General features: G+C 38.3%; 1 protein-coding gene across 2 annotated transcripts in view; it reads left to right on the top strand.

The window, feature by feature from the left end:
* LIN7A (lin-7 homolog A, crumbs cell polarity complex component) overlaps positions 1–26,923 on the top strand; it is a 127,759-nt gene that overhangs the window by 78,113 nt on the left and 22,723 nt on the right. For both annotated transcript variants that reach the window (XM_072772903.1, XM_072772902.1), the window contains exons 5-6: positions 8,422–8,493; positions 10,832–11,041. In XM_072772903.1, coding sequence (XP_072629004.1) covers positions 8,422–8,493; positions 10,832–11,041 — 282 coding nt within the window. The remainder of the gene's footprint in view (positions 1–8,421; positions 8,494–10,831; positions 11,042–26,923) is intronic.

The following is a 26,923-nucleotide window of genomic DNA, read 5'->3' as shown; positions in this document are numbered from 1 at the left end:
AGTCAGATACCACATCAAATAACTTTTCTTTTATTCCACTCTTACCGGAGTTTCCAAATCTGAAAAATCAAGAAAACCACTAAAAACTATATAAATACAGATACAAGTGTCAGTCTTAGCACTTTTATTGGCTTTTTCTTATTTTCAAAATACACATTCCTACTTGCTTTTTAAATAAAAACTATGCATTTAACAAGCCCTAATGAACACTATAATGTGGGATTTGTACCATATCATTTTCACATTTGGATTTTGTTTCTCATTAATTTCCTCTAATAATTCTGATCATTTGTCTTTCCACTTTTTTTCCCTCTTGAGGTACCTTGGTCTAATGTAATTTTAATTTTTCACAATGTTGCTGAAAGGTTTATTTCTTTCTTCCAGTCACTGATAAAGAGGAGTGTATTTAATCCTAATTGTAATTCTATTGACATTTTAGGAGCCAGCCTGTTCATAATGAGGTCTGCAAAATCTCTGGAGCATCTTATGCTTGAAAGAAATGTTACCATCCATTAAAGTATATGTTGTTTTCCACATTTATAAACTTTAAGGCCTGGGAACTAATGTTATCTTTTTATTGTATCAGAAAGTTTAAATAGATGTAGGTCTTTGTATTTCAAAGCCCTTGTTTTTAATTTCCAAAATCATTACGAAGTTTCAGAATATTTTCAGCTCAAAATATTTTCTGTTTTTTTTTAAAATGTGGGTTTATGGAAGTATAATTTATATAGAGTAATAATATTTCCTCTTTTCAGTGCACAATTCTAAGCGTTTTAATGGGCACATTGCAATCATGTGATCATCACCATTTTCAAGATATAGGAGTTCCCACACCCCCAGATTTTCTTTGTGCCCAGTAGTCAATTTCTCCCCACCCCTAGCTTCTGGCAACCTTTGATCTATTTTCTGTTCCTATTTTTTTTGCCTTTTCCAGTGTGTCATATAAATGAAATAATCATGGAATCTGTCTTCTTTCACTTAAGCAATACCCATTTGAGATTCACCCACATTGGTGTGTGTATGCGTAATTTGTTCCTTTTTATTGCAAAACAGTATTCCATTGTATAGATGTACTTCCATTTAATTATTCATTCAGGGGCACCTGGGTGGCTCAGTGGTTGAGCATTTGCCTTTGGCTCAGGTCGTGATCCCCGGGTCTTGGGATCGAGTCCCGCATCAGGCTCCTAGCAGGGAGCCTGCTTCTCCCTCTGCCTATGTCTCTGCCTCTCTCTCTCTCTCTTTCATGAATAAATAAATAAGTCTTTTTTTAAAAAAATAGTTATTCTTTCACAGCTGAAGGCTGTTTGAACTGTTTCTGGTTTGGAATGATTATGAATAGAGCTGCTATAAGTATTTACATACCATTTTTGTATGGATATACGTTTTTGTTTATCTTGGACAAATAGCTGGAAGTAGATAAGAGAATCTTAAGATAAGTGTAGGTTTAACTTTATAGAAAACTGTTATCCTGTTTTCCCACGTGGCTGTGCCATTTGGCATTTCTATCAGCAACGTACAAGAGTTCTGATTGTTCAACATTCTTGCCCACACTCGGTGTTGTCAATTTTTTTAAAAATCTGGACATGTTAAAAGAGTGTAGATGTATCTAATTATGGTTTTAATTTGAATTTTCCTAATGAGTAATGATATTGAGTATCTTTGATGATGAGTATCTTTTCATTTTTACCTTGGTGACATGTCTATTCAAATAATTGATCCAATATTTAACTGGATGGTTTTCTTACTATTGACTTTTGAAAGTTCTTTATATATTCTGGATATGAAGCCTTTTTCAGATATGTGTTTTGCAAACATTTTCTCCCAATTGTTTTTTCATTTTCTTAGCTAAATTTTCCTAAGAGTTAGTGTCTGCTTTTCTTAACCACATCTTAATCTATGCTCTCTCAGTTTCTAAACCCTGGTGTTAACAAATTTGCATTAATTTTTAATGAATAAATTATATAGCTCTTGGAATTAGTGGGGACGCAAAGAAACAGACTCTAAACATAGCACAGTTCTGTATAATATTTACTCAAATAACATAGCAATCAGGAGTTCTCCTGGCAGAAAGTATCAGAAAATCCAACTTCAGTGGCTTAAATAAGACTATTTCTCTTTGTTACAAGTTGAGAGATAAAGGCAGCTGCTTACAGTGTTTTAGGAGCTCCATGTAATCAGAGGTGGTATCTATACCTTTCAATGGCTTTTCTCTTGCAGTTGAAGGTTGGTACTACACCTGATTATATTCACAATCAGGACAAGAAGTAGAGAAGAAAAAAGGAAAGCATTGTACCAAGAGAACAACACTTTCCCAGAAGCCTGTCACCTACTTAAAATTAAATTCTTATTAGTCAGGGGTGCCTGGATGGCTCAGCAGTTGAGCATCTGCCTTTGGTTCAGGCCGTGATCCTGGAGTCCCGGGATCAAGTCCCACATCGGGGTCCCTGCGAGGAGCCTGCTTCTCCCTCTGCCTGTGTCTCTGCCTCTCTCTGTGTGTGTCTCTCATGAATAAATAAATCTTAAAAAAAAATCTTATTGGACAGAACTGGGTCATATGTGCTGGGAGGAGGAGGTTGAAAATGGGAGCTTAGGTATGGTGAGCCTACCCAGTATCTGCCTCACACAACCATTTTAAAATAATACCAAAATACAAAAGACAGTAAAACTATAAGGGCAGAAAACAGAACAATCAAAATCTAATTTTGAATTCAGGGTGTTTTCCACACTGGCCAAGCAGCTAATGTCTAAAGGCATAGTTTCAATTGGATCCTAGGCATGCACATAACAGTCATAACAGAAATATAGTAGCTATTACTATAAGACTTTAATAAGAATAATAGGCTATGGTTTATGAAGCCACATATTTTACCCTCTTTGACTGCCTCTTGAAGATACGGTTTTATGTAGACGCATGGATAGTAGGTCACTTAAAGTCACATAGAAAAGAGATCCAAGATCCAAGATAGGAAACTCTTGATAGAGATTTGTCAGCCCTTACCCACTTCTCTGTACCAATCAGAGTTTTCAAGACCAAGAAGAATGGTTCAGTGTAAAGCTTATATTTTGGTATCGTCCACATAATCTGTGTATAAATGTAAGCTCAAAAGCAAAAATTCTAATCACGTTAGAATTTTAGCTATTCAGCTTAACATATCTAAATGGGAATTCTGTTGTAAACTTGGTAAATAAATTGTAGTAAAAGAGAAACTTTTACTTCATTTGTGCTTGCTATTCTCTCTGTGATAAAATTTCCAGAAAAAGTAGTCTATTTACTTGTTAGTGTAAAGAAAAATAAAAGTAAATGATTTATTTGAAAAAAAAATTTAAAAAGCCCTTCTAGGGACGCCTGGGTGGCTCAGCGGTTGAGCATCTACCTTCAGCTCAGGGCATGATCCTGGGGTCCCAGGATCGAGTCCCACATCAAGCTCCCTGCGTGGAGCCTGCTTCCTCTGCCTCTCTCTCTCTCTCTCTGTATGTGTGTCTCTCATGAATAACTAAGTAAATGAAATATTTTAAAAAATAAAATAAAAAAATAAAAATAGCCCATCTAAATGAAAGCTTACATTCATTCAGAGTTTTAGAAGGAGCTATTAATTTTTTTCATCCTTCATATTTGGCCCAGGTGCCTAACACACTGACTAGAATAACTCTTACATGGTTGTTAGCTGCAAATGTTTAATACAGTTTGGAAACCAACAAATTCATCACTCCAAATGAAAGTGAAATAGCACTTTTAATTGTCTTTTATGATTATAATATACTAAGATTCAAAGAAAATAAGTCAAATATTATTGTTAGTCTTTTCTCCTATAAAGCACAACAGACTCTGATCAGTTGGTTTTTAAACACTAGCTGACATGGTTTAGTTAGAGAGGCAAGTCAAAACTGGGAGATATTGATTCTATTTCCATTAGCTAAGTTGCCTTACGAAAGTTACTTAGCTCATCGTTTTCTAGGGACAAAATGTATCCCTACCTATCTTACTTTTCAAAGACAATTGTACAGATATTTGTAGAAATTTATAAGGAGGTTGTTATAGAAAGCTAAAATATTTTGCAAGATGCTCTGAGAGAATTCTTAAAGGGAAAACAGAAAATGCATGCATGAGCTTCAATAGGGAACTGTGGGGCTTAGAGTTTCCAGAATCAATTCAGTCTCCAAATTTCTGGACAACGTCAGCTACAGCATTTCTACAACACATTCCATCAGGTAAGATGGGCTTAATTATTACTGAAAGTCAAATAATTTATAGAAACTCTTGTATAGGGTTTTAGCTTACATTTTTGTATCAGTAATTGACTTACCTTGAGTAAATCTCACAGATTCAACAGCATTTTGAATATTTGGAACTTATTCCAAGCTATCGAAAATTTACAAATACAGATCAATTCAATTAAGGTGAGGGGGTTGCAGTCCATTGATTCAGAAAATGTACAAGTGCACTTGTATAATGGTGGGCATCATATTAAACCTACATAGTTTTATTCAAAATATAAATAAATACTGGTGACCTCTCCAAGTTTTTGTTTCCCCAGTGCTGGCAAAATAATAGCAGTCTGATGCTGTCTTAGTACAAAAGCCTCATGTGGTTGAAAAAAGGAAGATTTTGGAGGCAATTAGATATGACTCCCTGTACCAAATCTGCCATTCCCTGTGTGGTCATAGGCATGTTATCATCTCTGTGGGCTGTTTCCTTCTGTGTAGAGTGCCTGAATCATAAATTGTGAGCACCGAATGAAATCACTGATATAAAATGCTTAGGATTGCACTTGGCTTAGAGCAAGTTCTCATTAGATGCTCACCAGAATTATTATTTACTCCAAAAGAAAATTTGTTGAACAAGACTCTTTTATTTATTTACAAGATCCTTTACCCAGTGCTATGCAAGTGTCTTTTTATGGCCTGCTAATTACTATGTATAAGAAGAAATGATATAGCATAACTTCTTTGTTCCGGGTTTTTCAATCTCAAGACCATTGACGTTTTGGAAGATGATTCTTTGTTATGGAGAGCTACTGTGAGCATTGTAGGATATTTAGCAGCATCTCAGTCTTCTAATAGTAGATGTCAATAGCACCATCCACTTTCCCATTTGTAGCAACCCAAAAAGTCTCCAGACATTGACAAATAAACGTCTCCTAGGATGCAAAAACTTCCCTGGTTGAGAACTACAGTCTTCTATCAACTCTCTGTAAAATATATTCATGGACTACTAGTCCTAGAAGATTCTTCCCAAAAGATCCAAGTCAAATAATTTAGGAAACATTGAATGTTAATAATAATAATAATAGTAGCTAATTTTTAGTAAACTTACTACATGCTGCAAACTGTTCTGGTCTTATTTAATCCTCTTAACAGACCTAGAAGTTAGTTACAGCTTTAAGGTTTATTATTCACTTGAGAAAATTGAACCCCAGTGAAATCAAGTAACTGACCGAGCACATTCCATAAATACGTGATGTCTGCAGAACCTGTGCATTACCTATACATAGTGCGGCCTCTCGCATCCTCCACTCTTTAATTCACGATTCAAAATTGAATGTTAAAGATAATTATTCTTAAATTTTTATTTACTTTAGGAACTTAAATTCATTTTTGCTTTCATCGATTGATGACAACCTTCTAATCGTTTGCTAATGATTGCCCTCTAAACATCCTTTCCCTGGGAAAGATCACCAAAATAACCCCAGACAAATTCAAATGGACCAAAACCCAAGAGGGAGGAATTTCTCGGCTTGGAAGGTGGCCAGGAACAAGGAACAGAAAAAATGAAAATGAGGTCTTTTACCATTACATTAAACAGGGAAAAACAAGAGTCTCCAGGTGAAAGGGCATTCGGAACAGAGCAATTTGCATACGCAAAGGCCTGGGTAGCTGGGAAGGCATGATGTGTTTGGGGAACAGTGAGGGTGGAGGAAAACAAAAAGGACAATGAAATCAGAGAAAAGGCTGGGTTCTGCGTTATCGTTGCAAGTTTGATTCCTGTAGGCATGTTTGACTTTGCAATCTTTACAAGTTGTAGATAGCCAAAAGCACGGTGACGACGTAGTCAGGTAGGTCCTTGACAATGATAACCAAAGTCAGTAGTATTTGGTGGTGGGAGACCCAGTGAAGACATGCAGAGCCTTGAGCAAGAGATAATGAGCTCAGATCGAGCGAAGCGATCAGATTTGAGAGAGATTATTAACAAGAAAAACCGAGTATGGGAGAATCTTGCTTGTAAATGGGCTACAAGATCAAATAAGTAGAATTAATTTGTGGAAGATCTATCTCTACAAAACAAAGTGATGCCCTCTCAAGGAAATAATGTGGAAACATGTTAAGCAGCTATGCTGGTGACTTAGAGGATTTGCGTTAACAAATCCCAGGCTCCTGGACTCCTTTTTCCTGGAAAACTATTCCGATCCCATTCAGATTTCTCACCAAAATTGTATACCCCAGTTATTTAGTGAAGTATAAGGCTGAATGGCAGATTCAGCCCCTACCTTTCTAATCCAGGCCACTTTGTCTTTTTCCTTCTGAACATGTCACTTGGGAAAGATAAGTCCGCATTAACGGAGATTCAACCAAATGTACTTGAGAAATGGTGAGCCAGCTAAGAAATGTCGGGAAGAGATCAGTCTGAGATACTCAAAGAACTGTTAAATGGATGCATGAATCACATTCTGAATTCACTTTAATACTTTGTACTTAAGTGTAGAAAATAAGATTAATAGAGAGGGGAAAAAATCTTTGATTATAATTTTCTATTTTATGTTTAACTGAAATAGCTAATGGGCTACTCTAAAAAAAATACCCCAGCACAGTTCCAACTGGACCTTTACCTCTACACATTATACAATTGATTTTTTGCAACTTTATTATTTAAATCTTTAAAATGGGCATAAAGTGTAACATAGTTAACCTTGCTAGTTTTTTCTAAATATCTTCTTCAAACTGTATTTTTTTTCAAACTGTATTTTTAAGAGTCGTTCTCTATACTCAAGTTTATTTATGTTGAAGCAATTTATTTTGCCTTTGATATACAGATTTTTATAATCCCATCCTTGACAATTTAGAATGAAAACATTTTTCCTACTACGTTCTAAGGCAGTAGGAAAGGTAAAGGTAAGGTAAAAATTCTCACTGATAATTTTCATAGCTGTGCCTAAAATCGTAATTAATAATAATACCTGCTATTTAAGGAGTACTCATTATTAAGTGCCAGGTGTCTTGAAAGTATTATTTCAAGTAAAAACCATACTAAGTAAATATTCTTTACCCAGTTTTCAGATGGCCAAACAGAGGATCAAAGTGGTGAAATGGTTCAACCAGGACCTTGTAGTCCCCCAATTAACACTGTAAAGCTGAAACTTAGGTCCATTAGTCAAAAAAAACAATGTTCTTTGTACAGTATCATTCTGAGTCCAGTTTTACTTCTATTCTTTTTCTTTTTTTAAAAAGATTTTATTTATTTATTCATGAGAGACATAGAGAGAGGCAGAGACGAGCCTGATGCAGGACTCGATTCCAGGACCCCGGGATTATGCCCTGAGCCAAAGGCAGACGCTAAACCACTGAGCCACCCAGGCGTCCCCTATTCTTCTTACTTCATTTAAATGTTAACATGAATCCATAGCTGATCTGCTGCTCTGTGTTACTAGTTCTAAAAATCTCTTACTTTACTTGTCCCTGCCCCTGAATATCATTTTATCTTCTATATTTGTGAATTAGGAATACATATCATGAATGGTAACATAAATCCCAACATGCAAGGAAAAGATAATTGTTATCCTAGCTTTGTGGAATATTAATTTAAGAAACTTTTTTAAAGATTTTATTTATTTTAGAGAGAGAAAGAGAGAGCGGGAGCAGCAGGGAGGAGCAGAGAGAGAGGGACAAGCAGATTCTATGCTGAGCATGGAGCCCGAGGACACAGGGCTCAGTCTCATGACCCTGAGATCATGACTTGAGCCCAAACCACGAGTTGGGTTCTCAACCAAACTGAGCCACCCCAGCGCCCTGAAAACGAATTTTTAGAGAGTTCCTTAGATTCAGGAAGTTGTTTTATATATATTTTTATTACATATTTGAGAGACAGAACGATATGGTAATGGTAAAAATTCTCACTGATAAAATGGCTTTTATAAAACCAAATATTAGAGTTTTTATGTTTGATAAAACATAGATAGCCGAATAATAAAAGTGTTTGCCTTCTCTGTTGCAACCCTCCCCCACCAAAAATATAGGAGGCATTTTGGTCCTAATCACCAGGATAATGAATTCAGACCTATTTCATTTTGTGACAGAGAACTTGTGTTTTACAATGAAAATTTATTGTCCTATCTGCAATGAAAGAATTGATATTCTTTCTGTTCTTACCCATTCTTCTTCTTTTTCTTCTTCTTTTTTTTTTTTTTTTTTTTTTTGTGAATGTTTTAGGTGTATCAGTATATGCATGAAACGATAACTGTTAATGGCTGTCCTGAATTCCGTGCCAGGGCCACAGCAAAGGTAAGGCTTGAGTAACTTTAAAAATATACTTGACCCCAGTGATCTAGTAATTGATTGTGCGCGTGTGTGTTTCAGGTATTCTCGTGTGTACACTGTAAGAGAATTTAGACATCAGTGGCAGCCCAGAGTCTAGAACCAGTACTACTTCCCAGGTAAAAATCCTAATGGAAAATTGAACGTTTCTGCTGCTTCTGTAGCTTAAGAAAGGAGAATGATTTCATTAAACTCACTAAATGTCCATTTGGCACAAGCAAATCTACTGGTTCATTGTATGAAATAATACATGGTTTTCTGACACATTTCTCTGATCCAAAAGAAATCTGTTTCCTATTCAGTGCATGGAGATTTATTTGTACAAGTTGAAAGATTTGACTTGAGTCAGACACAAAGAGAATTCACCTGAGACCCACTGACATAGGGTTCCTGCATGTATTCAGCGGAGCAGTGGGTAGCTTGCTGAAAGAATGTGACGTTGACCTAAAGCGAAAGCCTGTCACCTTTTGTGGTAGTGACCACATTCGCTCTTTAAAAACTCAAAGCCAGGGATTGCAGAGAAAGCTAATGGAAATCTTAAACTAATGGAAATTGTATAACGATAGGATCATGAAATTATCTGGAAAATAGACCATTAGGAAACAATAGTTTTAAACCAAGATCACTAATGTAGTTCTTATTTTACAAACACAGAAGTGTTATAATGGATGTACAATGACTTGCTTTTTAAAAGCTCTTATCTTTCTAATAATGTATAAGAAATAAGAACTGGCGAAAATAATCAGCATTTTCCATTTAATTCTTTTGTGTTATATCACCTCTTGCTTGATTTCTCTCCTGATTTTTTAGTTTTCATTCTGTAACTGAACACTGTAGATTTGTAAGTTGTTTTGTTTTGTTTTTTTAACCCAGGCAAAAGGAGGGTATTATTATCATTACATCATGCTTTGCTTGTTCTGAAGTGGAACACACACAGAAAAATGATCCCTACATGGTTTAATTAAGGGGAAAGTGAATTATGTAGTGTTTTACCATTCTCATTTCTTATTCATGTAGAACAGCAGGATAGCAGCATAATGTTGCAATAGCACAATATTTTCTGGTTGTTTCTGGGCTGTCTGCATTGCATCCATGTCAGCCATTAAAATCTATGCATGACGACAAGGTTTGCATGAGCGAATGCATGTAGCTAAAAACAAGCCATTATTTCCATATCATTCACTAAATTTCACTAAATGCAGACAGTAGCATAATGCTCAATTGATGTGATAATGCTGTGTGTGGAAAAGAATGTACAGTAGTTGGCAATCAATATTTTCATAGTGTTGAGTAAATCACTTTATAGTAGGCATCTAATCAACTGTGGTTAAGGCAGGTTAATGGAAGTGGAAAATAAGAAGCAGGCAGAGAATCTTTTCTTGACAGAAACAACTTCAGTGCTGTTATTTTCTTTCCGTGAGGGGTGGGAACTAATGGTAAGTTATGTTTTCAACTTATTTTTAACAATTAATACATGTATTTTAAAATAAAACGGTGTCCATGTTAAATGATATTTTGTACATCTAGGTATAAAACCATAGGCTGCTCATTTTGCCCATGTTGCCGTAGTTGTTAAAATATTAATGTAAAATAGAGGAGAAAACATCCTTACCAGATAAGAGGACCTTTCATAGTAATGCAAAATATTGATGTGAAATAATAACAGTCTGTTTGAACCCATTATTTGTTTTAGCTTTTGTTTTCTTTTAGGTATCCTCAATCAGAAAAAAAAAAAAAAAAAAAACACCCAAAATCTAAGTTTGCCAAGCCAGTGGTCTGGCAATAGCAAGATTATATATATATATTGATCCAAGTATATACATATAAGTGCTTCTAAGTACATTGAGTAAATATTCATGAACATTTATGTGCCAGCACCGGGGTAGACTGTGTGTCATACGAAGAAGCAGATTACATGCTTGCTGCCCTTCAGGTGCTCACAGTCGACACGTATACATAATAGTTACAGCATGTGTACCATATGGAGATAGTATGGGGAGCAAACCTCCAAGGAAAGGAGGAATTGCATCTCACTAAGGTAACTGGGGAAGATTTTTATAAAGAAGGGAAATCTGTGTCAGAATGGATAAGTTCTAGAAAGCTGGAAATGACCAGGCAGGGCTTTCCCAAAGAAGAGAGTTCTAGATGACATTGAAATGAAGCAAGCTCCCTCCCCGTTGTATTCTTTTTTCCACAGGAGAATGCTATAAAAATAAGAGGAGTTGCCTGAGCCCACCCACTGCAAAGCATATGATCAGCCTTATTTCCCCTCGTTTTATTACCAAATGACCATCTTTTCTTTCAGGCAACAGTTGCAGCTTTTGCAGCTAGTGAAGGCCACTCCCACCCTCGGGTAGTCGAACTGCCAAAGACTGATGAAGGCCTTGGTTTTAACGTGATGGGAGGAAAGGAGCAAAATTCCCCCATTTACATCTCTCGCATCATTCCTGGAGGCGTGGCCGAAAGACACGGAGGCCTCAAAAGGGGAGACCAGCTGCTATCAGTGAACGGAGTGGTATGTTCATAAAATAACCAGAGGTTTTCTCCCCTAAGCATATTTCCACCCCCTGCTGTTACTAAAGTCAAATGTTGAAATCCTAGAACAAATCATCATTTTGTGTTCAAATGACTCCCTCAGCATTGATGGACATTACACCTACACAAGCAGTCATTTTATAGTTCTTATGTCTCATTTCATCTGTTTGGGTATGAGAAGTATGAGCTGGTTAGAAAACCATCCCAAGAAATTATCCCAATGAGTAGAATCTTCCCCAACATGATGCTCTGATCGAATTAATATTTAGAAGAACATAATAATTCCGAGGTACTTTTTTATTCAAATTACTATAAAAGTACACACATTTAAAACGTAAAGATAAAACTTCTCGCCCTGTATTTTTTATTTTAAGTTAAAGAGGAAGGATAATTTTAATGGAAAAAGATAACGCACAGATAATTCCTTAATGTACAGCTTTAACAATAAAAATACATTAGCCTCTTGCCCCAATAAGTTTGATTATGTTATGTATTCATCGTATATATTTTAATTTTGACACAGAGTTATTAAGGCAGATTAAAACATAAAACATTTTAAAGTATTTTTTAACCTTCATATTCTTTGGATAGCATTACCTCCATATGTAATAAGGACTTGCTAAAGAAATAACTTTATCTGAAATGAATCATTTTCTCTCCAAAACTTCTACTTACATCAGAAATAATCTAAAAAGCATACATTTCAGAAGTTTAAATAAAAACAAATCAGGGCAGCCCGGGTAGCTCAGCGGTTTAGCGCCGCCGCCTTCATTTCAGAGCCTGATCCTGGAGACCCAGGATCGAGTCCCACGTCGGGCTCCCTGCACGGAGCCTGCTTCTCCCTCTGTCTGTGTCTCTGCCTCTCTCTCTCTCTCTCTCTCTGTCTCTCATGAATAAATAAATAAAATATTTAAAAAACAAACAAATCACCGTTTACCTGTATATTAACCTAAGATCTTTTTCCTGAGATCTTAAGATTTTAACACATCAGCTAGGTCTGGGTTATTTGTGGCCATGTTGATCTCTGCTTAGAAGACAATATCCAAAATAAAATACATCCAGAATGTGATTTTGGTATCTAGGGGGTAGATTCTTGTGTATTTATATCTTGTATTTTGTTTATTTCTTTTTTCATTTTTAGCCTAATAGCTTTGTAGAACCCCACACTATTCATTCAGCTCTGCTGATGGCCATCAAAATCATCAATCCATGAATATTCTAGATCACTTCAGCATTCCAATTCTAAAATTGGCATTTCATTCACTTTTTTGCATGTAACAATGCTTTGAGATGAGCTTTCTTGTAGACTTTTAGTTAACTATGACTTTTTCAAAGCACATTTCAACCAATAGTTTCAGAGTCCAGCTTTCTAATAGAGGCTGTAGACTAGGCCATGCAATCATGTCACAAAGTAATCTATGCCACAGTGTATGAATTTACTACAGTTTATCTGAATATATTGGGAAGGTCAAAAGAAAGTATAGATTTTTTAAAAATGAAAAATACAAAAAAAAAACAAAAAAAGGAACCAAAAGTACACTAATAGAAATTGCGATTATATATGGCAACAATAAATGTCAATGAAATCAATTTAATAGGTGGTTGGTTGACTTCTATCTGTCAAAGGAGCTAAAGAGCCTTTGTTAAACCCAAATATTTCTAAGGCAACATCTGTAGGCATTTTATAATCTCTCATGCATTCCTTGCAGTGACCATGTGACTTTATCTGGGCAGCTGCAGGGGGTATAGGAGAATGGAGTCAGACCCATCAGGCTCTACCATTCAATGTTCTTTAATATTCCACATATTTAAAACTTTTAATTTTACCAATTAAGTCTCATTTATCATGGTAAGTTAACGAGTCACTAATTTGCCAATTTTGAATCCATTTTTGACATATTTTTGCTAATAAGCAAAGCATCATTTGTTCAGATTCTTTTATGGTGGCCAAGTTCCAGAGTATTGCCTTTCTAATATAATGCTTGCTGACCACCTTGGACTGGTTTAAGCTCCTAAAGTCAGGATTTCAAATATTACACATCCATATAATTCAACTATGTATTATCAACTACCCATTTTAAAGTATTTAAAAGTAAATATTCTATTTCTAAATATTCTATTCTAAATATATTCTAACAGTCCCTGATGTTGACCAGATGTTCATCAGGAGATAGTTTTCATTCTGCAACTGAGAAACTTCATGAGTTTTTCATAGCCATGCAGAGTAGTTAATCCCAGGCAAGAACCCCGGTTCTTCTAACACCCAATCTAGAAGTCTTTTCAGTATAAATTTCAGTCAGATGGAAATACTTAAAACAAACAAACAAACACCCTGTAACGGAAGAGCCAAAAAAAAAAAAAAAAAAAGAGAGAGAGAGAGAAAAGATTAGCAAATAATCAAATGATTTCTCTTTACACTTTAAAGTACCATTTGGGGAACTCAACATGGAAGATACTGAGACCATGTCATTACTAACCAAGAACAAATTTTAGAAGAGAATGATGTGAAGGGCTGAAGCAAACCTGAACTACTTCAGTGCAAGTACTCTGGGGAAAATTTCCTAAAGTCCTACTTGGAAAGTGAAGAAATTATTCCATGGATCTTTAAGCATCTGAAAAGACATTTGATAGGATGTCTTGATTATGTATGTTTGTTTTTATTCCTTCCCTCCTTTTAAAAAGGATAGGTCACAGTGTCTGGTAAAAAATAAAACATGTATATACAGAACTATTAACATGACATGTTAGGAAATAAAGTAGGATGATGGAAAGAGGGAAAAAATAAATAAATAGAAATAAAAGGTACAGCAATTGAGCAAGTGATTTTCAGTTTCTCTCTTAGTGTCTTAGAAGATAAAAACAGAAGGAAACTCATACCAGCTCAGCTATCATTGGAGGGAATTTTTTTTCTATTCCTGAGCTCCAGAGAAATTTCCCATGGGATTCATACAAACGAGACATTGAATCACCTAATACAATGTTATAGAAAATACAGAGGCCTTTTGTGTGGGGCTACTTCTTATGTCAACCTTCAGTAAAAACAGGGCTGAATGCTCAATTAAAATTTAACATTAACAGAAGGTCAAAATGTTACTGTTCAAATTTATAGCTTTCTAATGATCTCCTTTTCACCCTTCTCTGCCCAAGTATTTCATCAGCAATTTTGAGAAAGGACTAAAGGACCATTTATAAAGGGTGCAGCCAATGTGGAACCAGCAGAGACAGTAAATAAATTTAGTGACAGAGTCCAGATAAAAAACAAAACAAAACAAAAAAAAAATCTCAGAAATGGTGGAATAGGTCTAATTTAATGAGAATCTACATGAAGTCTTGCTCTTGTGCCTAGAAAACTAACCACCCATGTGCAAAATCGGCAATGGGGGAATGGCTAAACCTCAAAACCTGAAAGAACAAAAAAGCCTGGGGATTTCGATAGATTTCGAGAGGAATATGAGTGAAGTTGGGGGGAAAACCCACAAAAAAAAAAAAGAAAACCCACAAAAAACATATTAATGTGAGTATAGGGGGCGTTATTACAAATTTAGTGTACAGACACGGAAGGAGACTTGATCCAGCTCTGGAATGTGCTGGACCCCATTGTGCTCCAGACCGGTTCCGTCCTTATGGAGAACAATGCAGTTCTTCCAGAGATGAGCAGTCTTGTAGACAATGAGCATGTTAAAGAAGGAAGTGAGTTGTTTCGGATGGAGGAGAGAAGATTTAGGGGAATGATGGCTGCCTTCAGTTGTCCTGCATCGTGTGAGGTGCCTGATAGAGGAGAACCAGCAGCACCTTGGGGTAAACGGCATCAGGAGGGCTATTTCAGCTTATTATAATAAAGAGCTTTTAAACATACAGACTCTATAAATAGGGAAAGACCGAATCATAAAACAGTATGTGTCCATCATTTGAACTTTTAATCAGAGTTTAGAAGACCACCTTGAAGGAGCCGTTTAGAGGATGTGTGTTGTGTAGAGAGCTGGGGCAGTTGGCCCCAAGGTCCCTTCTAACTCTGTAACTGTGATTCTGTATCCTTAGATGGGATTTTGCTGAGACTGCTATACACACCCCCACACACACCCCTCCTTGTACAGGTAAGTGGGCTCCACCTTCTCCTCTCTGTGTACACTGCTAATGAGAGACTTTTTTTCCTTTTTTTTTTTTTTGAGATTTTTTTTTCCTGAACACAAAGATTAGAAACCTACTACAATATAATACTTCCTCTTTATTTAGTGCTTTATAGTTTATAAACAGCATTTATATGAGGTTCCCAATTCGTTCCTCAGAACAGTCGCATGAAATGGGTAGGGATAGAGTTTGTTGCTCTTTCTCGCTTGCTCGCTCGCTCACTCTCGTGCGCACAAATACACACACACGGACACACACACAAATGGATACGCAGAAACCCATACTGAAATACACACATGAACGGAATTTCAGCCTTTATTGTGGTCATAACTGATCCTTACCAAATGTGATTATTGGTTATGTAAAAAATCAATCCCAGTGAAATCTGAATAAGTTCCATGGATTGAGCCAACATCAATTTCCTATTTTTAACATTAAGCAATAGTTTTACAAGTTGTTAATATTGGGAGAAATTGAGGAAAGGGTACGAGGGACTTCCCTCTCTGTTTCTGTTCAGCTTCCTATGAATTTATAATCATTCCCTAATAATCATTTTTAAACTGAGGAAGTCCACAAGAATCAACCTGAAATACGATATCCTCCTGGTACTGATAGGAGAGAGGCCAGGTGGGAAGCAGAAGGCAGAAGACAGAAAGATAATAGAAGCATGAGCACTTTAAAAATATGTGGCAGTGAGAAGAGGCCTTCATTAGCCTCTGAAATCCATGCATGTTTTTAGAGCATCATTGGTAGGAAAATTGCAGTTAAATTTGCCCAGCTCTGTAGTTAATCCTAAATAAAGCTGTTGATACAGTGTATGCACAGTGCTAATTGATTTTTAAGCATAACAGATGAATGAGTAAAAGTTTAGGGATGAAGCAGAATAAATGATTTTCCTGGAATTTGGCCTTTTTCCCATTTTATAAATACCTATGCCAAGTTAAGGGTGAGTACTCACAGTCTAAATTATTTATGCAGAAATGCTGTCAGGTGTGGAATGAGGACGAAACAAAAATTAGAATTCCTTAGATTTGAGCCCTGTGGAGCTACAGCATCCCAGAAGGGAAATCTGTATGAAAATATTATTTACCTGTTATCTGAACAAAGAGAAAACACAAATAAGGTGATTTTTTTTAAAGTTGCTATGAAATGCACCAAGATTTCTCTGAAAATTTAAGCTCTGCATCAGAACGTGTGACCATTGGCAGCAGTAATTTTTGCTCATTGCCTCATCTTCAGTCTTCAAACAGAGCTGTGTGCATGATCGAGGCTCCGTATAGAATTGTTGAGCTCCAGACACCACTGTAAGCACTTTACACAATGAATTTGTTATTTCTCTGTAATGATCTTCTGCGGTGGGTGCTACCTTGAGTACTCTCATTTTACAAATGGGGAGAAAGAGAGGAATCAAGAAACCTTGCCCAAGGTCACACAGCTCCCGAAGAGCTGGGAATTCTAACTCAGGCCATCTGGCCTTATTCATTGTAATTTAATGCTAAATATCTATCTCAGCCACTAATAAATTAGTATTTTTATCTGTCTGTAGAAAAGATCAAGGTTTCTGAACTGTTACAGGTTTACCTAAGTGCATTGTTGGTGGGGACAGCGTCTCTTTTTTTCTCAGATTCCCACGAGGGGCTCTGACCTTTCAAAAGTTAAGAACCATTCCTAAAAATAGTAATGTTTTGGAAAAGGATGTGTTTCCTTGAACTCGGGTGGCTCAGAATACCGAAGGGGCCTGAAGAGTTTGGCCTGAATATATCTGAGTTGTGCCGTATATGAACCCTCTCCTCAGCTCCATGCCAGGGATAGAAATCTGAGAGACCACACACAGTGTGGCCTGGAGAGCCAGTTACAGCCCTGATGGATCCACAGCCCCTGTGGTGGTCCGCTTGGTGGCGGGAGGGGAGCAGGTGTAGACCTGAGCACTGTGGTGGAGGGAGGCAGGGAGGCCGAGCCTTAGTCTTCCCTTCTGTAGAGGCTAGTGTGAGGATCCTCAACTCCGTTCGAGGCTACGGGGCCTCAAGCTAGTCTCCTCACACCCTCCCTGCCTAGGAATCCCTTCCAGGTTCTTTACCTTTCTCAGCAGCCAAATGGGAGATTGTCTGGGCTAGAATTAAACGGGAGTGCAAGCTGGAATTTCAGTTACGTACTGAAAATGTTTTGTTCTCTGGATGACATCATGTGACACCCCACTCACAACTGTGAAGGAGCCACGAGAAACGCAATTGTGCTGTTTTATCCCAGCCCCTTCGGAATGACACGCGCAGGGCAACCACGTAATCCAATGCCGTGCAACACCGAGCTGGTGGCGGCCTGGCCCCTTCCTGAGTTGGCTCCAGACACCACTGAGTTGGCTCCTGATCAGAGATCTTTTCACTTAAAAAGCAGAACAAAGGGTGCCTGCGTGGCCCCGTAGGTTAAGCATCTGCCTTCGGCTTGGGTCACGATCTCAGGGTCCTGGGATCGAGTCCCGCATTGGGCTCCCTGCTCAGCGGTGAGTCAGCTTCTCCCTCCCCATTGCTTGTGCTATCTCTTGTTTGTTCGCTTGCTCTCTCTTTCTTTCTTTCTCTCTCAAATAAATTAAATCTTAAAAAAAAAAAAAAAAAGTGGAACAGGAAAAAGCTGTGTCACCCCACTAGAACTGCTGCCTTCCTGCCCTGTGATCTCAGCTGGCAGGAATGGGCACTGCGAGCAATGGCTCTCAGACATTACCAGAGCAACTGGAGCCCTGAGCATCCACTGAGACTGTGCTGGTAAAACTCACCGAAGCCACCTCCATGCCAGGACACACTCACATGTAGCTGGTAATGAAGTACGGATCTCTAGGTGCTAGAAAGCGTTCCTATGCAGGGGGTCAGGCTGCCCTACATCTCTATTTAGCTTGCTGATGATGGATACTTGACTGTTCAATGTAGTTGCTGGTGTAGGCATCGCTCTCAGAGTTATTTTTACCATTCGTTGTTTGTGTCTTCCCCATTTTGTGCAGCTATTTCAGCAGGGTTTTTTTTTTTTTTTCATCTATTCAACAATTATTTGCAGAGCAATTATTATGTGACAGCTGCTGAGCCCGTAAGCCCTGGGTATAGATGGTGAACAAAATAAAAAAAAGGGTTATGACTCTCATGGAACTTTCTGCCTGGTGGAGAGTAAGAAAACGATGCTGATAATAAGTATACGGGTAAATGTCTGTGTGACTGGTGCTGTCTCTATCACTTATCCCAACCTAAAGGAAATGATGCTGTTGATTCAGTTCAGTTCTACACTGGCCAGAGTAATGAGGTTTTCACTCCAGGTCTGGATTAGTTTCCCTTGGCTGCTCCAACAAATTCTCACAAACTTGACGGCGTAAACAACAGAAATGTATTCTCTCATAGGTCTAGAGGCCAGAAGTCTGAAATCCGTTAAATGACCCAGAACCAGGGTGTGAGCAGGGCTCTGCACCTCCTGAGACTCTAGAGGACAATCCTTTTTTCGTTTCTTCCAGCTCTCGTGGCTGCCTGGGTTCCTTGACCTGTGGGGCTACCTTACTCAAATCTCTGCCTCCATGGTAACATCACCTTTCTCTCTTCTCTGTCAAATCTTCCTCCATTTCTCTCTTATAAGGACACTTGTGGTTGCATTCAGGGCCCACCAAGATTATGCAGGATAATCTCCTCATCTCAAGATTCTTAATTATAAGAGCAAAGACCCTTTTTCCAGGTAAGGCACCATTTACAGGTTCCAGGGAATGAGACCATTGAGGGCCATTATCCAGCCTTCTAGAGTGTGCTGATATCCTAAACCCAGAGGGCTTACTCATGTCCAGGACTACAGAACAGGACCGGCTGTCCACAGGCCGTGGGCAAATTGGTTTTCCATTCTCAGGATGGCATGTGCCGCATCTTGGCCACCCTTCTCCTCCTGTTCTTCCCCTCCCACCTCAGGTACTTTGCTCCTTGTAGTTTTGGTCTATGTGGTTAGTGAAGCCTTTCTGCATCCTATCTGCCCTATACCCCCCCCCCCCGCCCCCGATCTTGTGTTGTCTTTGGATGATGGAAAACAATGCAGCCGTCTCTGCTTTTCAGCCAAAGGTTTTCAGCTACTTCTGAGTCTGTTTTTTGTTTGTTTGTTTGTTTTGTTTTGTTTTGTTTTGTTTTTGCCACCGTGGTGTGGACTGAAGGAAGCCGAGAGGAGTGGGGGGAAATTTACACAGAAAACACAAATTTATACTTATAACTAGGAAGTCCGTGACTTACCATGGGAGGAGTGGCTGAAAGAAGAGGGTGATTGGGTCATGGGGAGTCCGATTAGGTGAGCCCAAGAGTTCACTGGGAGCCAGTTGGGGCAGGTTCTCCCAGGTGCTACCAGAGAGGTTTTACTTCCTTCTAAGTGCAATAGTGGAATCTTGATGTCCATCATTTCTGAAATCTGGTGATGGCCTAAGGATTTCTGATTCCTTCTCTGGCTCTTCTTTACGAAATGAAATGTATTATATTTTTTCACCGTCTAAGAATAGTATTTTTTTTTTTTTTTCCTGTATTGACATTTTCTTTCCATACCCTTAAACCACTTTGACTGAGATCTGGCACCCAATGACAGCTTCAGAAGCCATTCTCTGGCTTTCTATTGTTGCTTTTAATGGAAATTAGAAAACTTATACTTTATTGCTGATTGATACTTTCAACATCTCAAAGAAGATATTAGAATTCAAGTTCTTACAGTTTCTGGGGAGTGTAAGGATATTCTAACCATAAAATGATCATTTATTCTTTGAAACTCAATTTCATCATGTGTAATCCAGAAATAACACCACCTTTCTCGCAGGGCGGATGGGATTCACTAAGAGAAAGTATGTGAAGGTACTTGCCACTAGCTATTAATTCTTATTAACTATTACTTACACTGACTTTAAATTCTTTTCCTTTAAGACTGGTAAGAGTCTCCTTCCTGCCTTAACAGTTTTGCCTGCATATGCATTTAAACTTCCAGCTCAGACTATTTCCTTTATTTTCTGTGTATCTTCAAGAGACAGTAAAATCCCCCATTGACCATTCTAAGTCCAGAGGCAGTTGGATGCTATTCATTGGCTGGTATTGACAAGTCATTGGATTTTTTTTCGTGTTCTTCCAACTGCAAAATGGATATAATGGCACCTATCCCATCTGCCTTGCCTAATAGAAACGATGGTAAAAGAGATAATTAATATAGGTGGCACTGGCAAAAATACGACTTTATCTTTCCACCAAAAAAAAAAAAAAACCCACCATTATTGCTGTATATTATTATCTAACTGCCTTTTTCCTTCAACTCCCAGATGGGTCTGTCTGTATTTCCTCTTGCTACAAAGTCTTAATTTGCAAATGCAGAAAATGGAAGTAATCTTCGTCCTTCTGGGGGCTGAGAACTGTGTGGTTTATCTCAAAGGTATACAGCATTTGTCTTAGATTTCTGTGCTACAGCAAGTTCTGGCCTCGTTTTGGCTTTGAGGAATTCACCAAACCCGATTACCGGTTACTGTTTTAACCATTAGCAGAGAAGCCAATTTTTGTTGCCTAAGAGCTATGTTTGATGATTCAGTTTAAGCTTAACTGGCTTGAGAAAGAGCATTCTTTCAGGTTATTAAATGTTGGTCTACAGGCCGCTCGCACCAGCCTAAGGCACAGTTAGGATGTCGTTAATCCGCCAATATACCTTGGCTCTACAGGTATACCTAACGAAATGCAGGCCAACGTAAGTCAAGTTTGTGCAATTTTCCACAATGGATTTTGATCTTGTCTCGTCCTTGATTACATTTACAAAGACAGAAGACACTGATACAGATGGCAGTCATTTAACACATCAGGAGCTCTGTGTCCATGATGATCCATGTCAGATGCCCAAACTTAGATGTTCGTTGCTGAGCCTCAGCTGTGGGAAATGGAGGGAAGGAATCTTGGCAGTTGTGGTGCCAGAACCACACCTTTCTAAAGTTAGCCATCGGGTATGATCACTTTTAATGAATTTGCAGAGAGTGTCATATTGAGCCATAGACTTCTTCCAAATCATAACATGCAGGGAGTTTCACAAATGACAACCGTTCTGGAAAGGAGACTTCATCCAAGGCTTGTCTCAGAATTATGGGACCCGTGAGAAGGAACCCTGCCATTGATCTTAATTACCCTGGGTGACAAAGGCAAAGAGATTGACAGCTCACCATGAGTGAATCCGTCTCTACAGGCAAGCAGTATTTTAAGAAATCACTTTGAAGGATTTGATCAGACTGCCAAAAAAGAATTGTTAACCATGTGCCCTTATGCTTGGCACTGGGAAAGGAGCAGTTTAAGCTGCATAGATCATACATAGATCATACCCTAAAGGGGCTTACTTTTATCTAATTCTGGAAACATCAAGTCAAGTTTTTTTCATAAATAGAAATGGCTACATCACTCATAATTGGCCTTAGATTTAGCTTTGGGTAGTTTGTAGAAATAGTGTACCAGTATGTCATGAACTGGAATATGCTAAGGCCTCTCCACTTTTCTGCCTGAATCGAGATGGTACTGTTATCTATTTGACCACTCCATAAAGTCTGGAACTGAAGTCTGCAGGGAACCTGAGACCCTGAGAGCTCCCTGAGTTTTACAGTGGGTCTAGAATGAGGCTGACCACCAGGCTGCTAATCCTAAACTTCTTTTTTTGTGTGTGTGTTCGTGATCTGTTTAAATTTTTAGAAAATTTAAATGATTATTCTGTTGTTATTCATTCTTAGGCAATGTAGGAAGCAACTTTAAATATCACTGCCCATGGTGCAGCAACTTAGAGCTAATTACCACAGGAACCCACTGCACACACCGTTTCACATGGGTCTTATTTTATTAAATGAAATTCGCAGGAGGGATAATGCAAAGCCATATGATGCTAGTTATCAGATCACGCATCATTTTGTGGCATCAGTATTTGTAGATCTTAAAAATATTTCCTCCAGTTGTATTGAATGTATATTGCACATATTTGGAGTGTTCCATAAAGAAGCCCAATCACTTTTAACCCTCTTGACCTCTAAAAAAATTTATTAGGAAAAATATCAAGAAGTTAATTATGTGCAAATTATTAGGCATATTTGATTATCCTGTGAATAAAATCAAATATACTCATTAAAATTCCCTCTGATGCACCTTCAATTATTTCTAGAAATGGGAGACCTGAGTCAGACTTTAAACTTTATCTTTTCCGTGTCACTCTCTCTCTCAATCTATCCACAGTCATCTGCTTTCTCTAATACATTAGCTGCACAGTTATTCCACTGAAATTTTAGTTTGAGAGATAAAAATAAAAATTGATGAGAGATAGTTATATTCCCTGTTTCTAGAGCACACATGTAGCCAAACAAGGTTATATGACATTGCCTGGTAATAGTCTTGATATTCATTCATTCATTCATTCATTCATTCAGAATTATGGGACCCATGAGAAGGAACCCTGCCATTGATCACATGTTAGAGAAGCAATGAGGGAGCTACAGGTGAGGTCAGTGGTAGTAGCAACAAGGGAGTAGTTCCTTCCTATACTTTTTTTTTTTATTTTTAAAGTTTTTGCTATTTAAAGAATGTAACTTTAAAAAAAATATATCTTCTACTATTTTTTAACCATCTGTCATGTGCCAGGCACTATTTGAGGCAATCAGGGGGTCTCTGGTGAAAGAGAGAGAGAGAGAGAGAAATTCTTTCATGGAATTTAAATTCCAGTAGCGCAGATAAACAATACATGAAATAAATAAATAAACATCCATAATGTTAGATGATGGCAAGTATTGGGGGGGGAGAAAAGAAATCAGTACAGCATCAGAAGGCTAGGGAGTGCCAGGGTACAGGAAGGAGTGGTGTGGTGCTAGGTGGTCAGAAGAGCCTCGGTGAGGTGATGTTTGAGGAGAGGATGGAAGGAGATTTGGGGGTCATCCCCATGAGTATGTAGGCAAGAACAGTCCATCCAGAGGAAAGAGTCAATGCAAGGTCCCTAAGACAGAAGAGCAGCTGACATTTTAGAGAAGCAATGAGGGAGCTACAGGTGAGGTCAGTGGTAGTAGCAACAAAGGACTAGTTCCCTCCTATACTTTTTTAAAAAGTTTTTGCTATTTAAAGAATGTAACTTTAAAAAAATATATCTTCTACTCAATATATATGCCACTACATTAAAATGGCAATTTAAAAATCCCCAGATATTAGGCTTAGAAATAGAACAGACAAAGGCACCAGCATAAGTCACCACATCAGGAACAAAAGTGCCCGGAAAGGCTTCCTTGGAGAGCTTGCAGCCCAGGCTTTTGCTAAGCACTCCGGATGACCTGGGCAGCTGAACTCTCACAGACTAACTCAGTGGAGGTTTGAGGAGTGATTTGCTAACTTTTCTGACCCCCTACTTTCCTCATTGCAGAAGCTGATAACAGCAGCTACGTGGTTTTAAATGTTTTGGTGTTAAAATATCATAACACGGTCCCTGACACAAAGTAAGACCCGAATCAATGTCAGTTGTAACCCTTGTTACCATTTTAGAATTATAGCAGCAGCTGTTAATTCAAGAAACCATTGCTTTCTCAGAGAAGTGACCACATAGCTTAGTTACAACTTTGTTGATGAACACTAACCAATTTGTGAAATTCAGGTATTCGTTCGTTCATTCATTCATTCATTCATTCAGCCAAATATTGGGTCTGATGTCTTAGTCATTGGTGACACAAAAAGTAAATGCCTCTTATTTCTTATTTATAGGCTTAGGGAAGAGATAGGCATAAGTGTGGGGTTCTGTAGGAGATCACGAACAGGCATGGGACAGGGGGCATGGGGTGTCTGTAGACGAGAGTCATAGGCAGGTAGACACCGTGGGTGAATGGAGGCAGCGAGGAATATGAAAGAGCCACCTCACAGGGCACAATAACAGAGTCCAGACATGAGACAGAATTGCCAGTCCTTCTCTTTGGAGCCTGAAAATACCAGCAGGGGCCAGGCCGTAATGAGGTACACGGGCCTGAAGACTGCAGGCCGTGTCCAAGCAATCCAGGAACTCGGAAGGATTTTAAGCAAGAGAATGACAAGATCAGATGTGCATTTTAGAATCACTGCTGTGATTGCAGCATGAAAAGTGGTTTAGAAAGGGCCACAATGAGAGGCAGGGCAACCAGGCGTGGACATGATGTGTATGTAGTAAGAGGAGAAACAGATCTTATTATGAATCTGTTCTGTAGGGAATAGCTCTGTTGCTTTGTTTCCACACCACGTTGTCATTTGGGGGACAGGGGGCAGAGAGTCAATTATAATCATTTGAAAGTAGGCATATAAAGCCGACTCGTTGCATTTTCAAAAAAATTTCCTGGGTGGACTGATTTGTCCCTGTCTCTCCGGATCTCACATCCATCAAGCTTTAAAATCACTGCCATTTTTCATCTCAGGAGCCATTAGGTGAAAAGGAAAAATTTAAACCTGCAGTATTTTATAATTCTTCCCCACCATTTCTCAATCAAACATCATTCCCTGAAAACCTGAACGGATAGCATTCTCACTTCAGCGTGAATAATCTACCAGGCCATATAACTGAAGTGCCAGCACAGACCAGTAAACAACCGAGAGGATGTGGGAGAAAGGAAAACTCAGGCAGATTTCAGCAAATTAATGGTGCCAGCAGAAAAGCCATTCAGTCATGGCTGGTCAAATGGAATGTCGGTGGCTCACACAGACCCCACTTCTACTTCTGTAATTTCTGCAGTAATGCAGCTGAAATCCCTTCATTTCACCTAAATTATCCAGGCAATTACAGTTATAATGTATTTTTGCTCAAATACTTCAAAGCTTTGCCTCAAAGCACTTTTTAAGCAGAATTACCTTTTGTCCCACCTCCTTCACTTTGTTCTAGAATGATTTTCCCTTTTATTTTCCTTGTGATGATACCGGGCTAATGTATTAAAACAAATCATACAAAAAAATACATGAATGCATCCTTATAAAATTTCCAAATGATTCAGTGTGAAAAGACTGTAGTTAATTTTTTTAAAAGTCCCTTTATCCATTTCTCTTTTTTCACTTGATTCTAGTTCCTCCTTTCACCCGCCCCCATGAAGAAACACTTTGATAGTGGGTATTTGTGCTGACATTTTTCTTTACACTTACATACATATATTTACATTTATTTACTTATTTTTATTTTTTTAAAGACTTTATTTATTCATGAGAGACAGAGAGAGGCAGAGACACAGGCAGAGGGAGAATCAGGCTCCCCACAGAGAGGCTGATGCGGACCTCGATCCCGGGACTCCGGGATCACGACCTCAGTGGAAGACAGACGCTCAACCACTGAACCACCCAGGCGCCCTAATTACTTATTCATTTTTAGACCTAAACAAGTACGATAATACAGAGCAGTGATTACAAGCATGGAGACAGAGTCATTACCCATTAATGGTGTGCCCTTGGAAACTTACTGTGCCTCAGTTTCCTCATACATAATTGGGATGATAACATTACATACCTCTCTAGGTTCTTAGGAAGAGTAACTATTTTGATACATTTAAAGCACTTAGAACAATACCTAATAGTAAACATGCAGTGAATGTTAGATATTATTATTTTTATAAGTAAGTTTTAAAACTGCATTGATATTTTCATATGTGCTTATTATTCTGTGACTTGCTTTCTCAGTTAGAGGTATGTCTTGGGGGGGTGGTCTCTGGGAGTCATGATCAGTTGAGCATCCAGACTTTGGTTTTAGTTCAGGTCATGATCTCAGGGTCATGAGATCAAGCCCCACATCGGGCTCCACACTCAGTGGGGAGTCTGCTTGGGTTTCTCTCTCCTTCCCCTTCTGTCCCTTCCTGCCCTCCCCCCACACTCGCTCTCACTCTGTCCCTCAAATAAGTAAGGTTTTTAAAAAGAAGTTTGTCTTGGATAGCTTGTCTTGTCAGTACATACTTAGATGTTTAATCTACTGTGCAGTAGTCTGTGATATGTGAGTACCACAGTGAATCCAAGCATTCCCCCATTGATGGACATTTAGCTCATTGCCCAATTGGCTTTTTGTTTTATTCGTTATTGTGAACGCAGCTTCAATGAAAATCTTTGTGTATGCCGGTGACTGTTTTTCTAGGGTGACTACTAATATGGGGCTAAGGTTAGGGAGATGTGGGTGTACCTTATTCGTAATGGACACTGACAAACTGACCTCCAATTTATACTTCTACATTGTATGAGAACATAAATTTCACCAAATCTTTGCCAATACATTATCCATTTTTTTAAGTAACTGGGTAATTTTTATCCCACTCTGGATTTATTCTGTATCCCCCTATATAACAGTAAAACCGAGCCTTTTTTACTTGGACACTTTATGGGAGGGAACTAGTCATACTAAATTCTGACAGAAATGAACAAGGCATAATCAACACAGAACAGAACTCCAGCATGATTTGGGATATGAATGGGCTGGGGGAGAGTCTTAGAAGGTAAAGTTGAGGAGATCTGCTGGGAGTACAGAGGGAAGGTCCTTGTAGGTCATTGTAAGATGTTTGAACTTTATTTGGAGCGAGAAAATGACATAATAAAGAACAAATGCTATCTGGAATGGACTTTGAATGATGGGTGGTGGTTTACGACCACAGGAGAATGAAGAAAGGGCATTCTAGGCTAAGGGAAGAAAACAGATGGAAACAAAAATACGTGGTACAACCAAAATACATGTTGCTCATGTTTTGAAAATGAATATAAAGAAACAAAATTGGGCCCACGTGTCT

This window comes from Canis lupus, chromosome 13, assembly GCF_048164855.1.
Source record: "Canis lupus baileyi chromosome 13, mCanLup2.hap1, whole genome shotgun sequence".
Classification (NCBI taxonomy): domain Eukaryota; kingdom Metazoa; phylum Chordata; class Mammalia; order Carnivora; family Canidae; genus Canis; species Canis lupus.
This window is presented reverse-complemented; position numbering and strand designations above follow the sequence as displayed.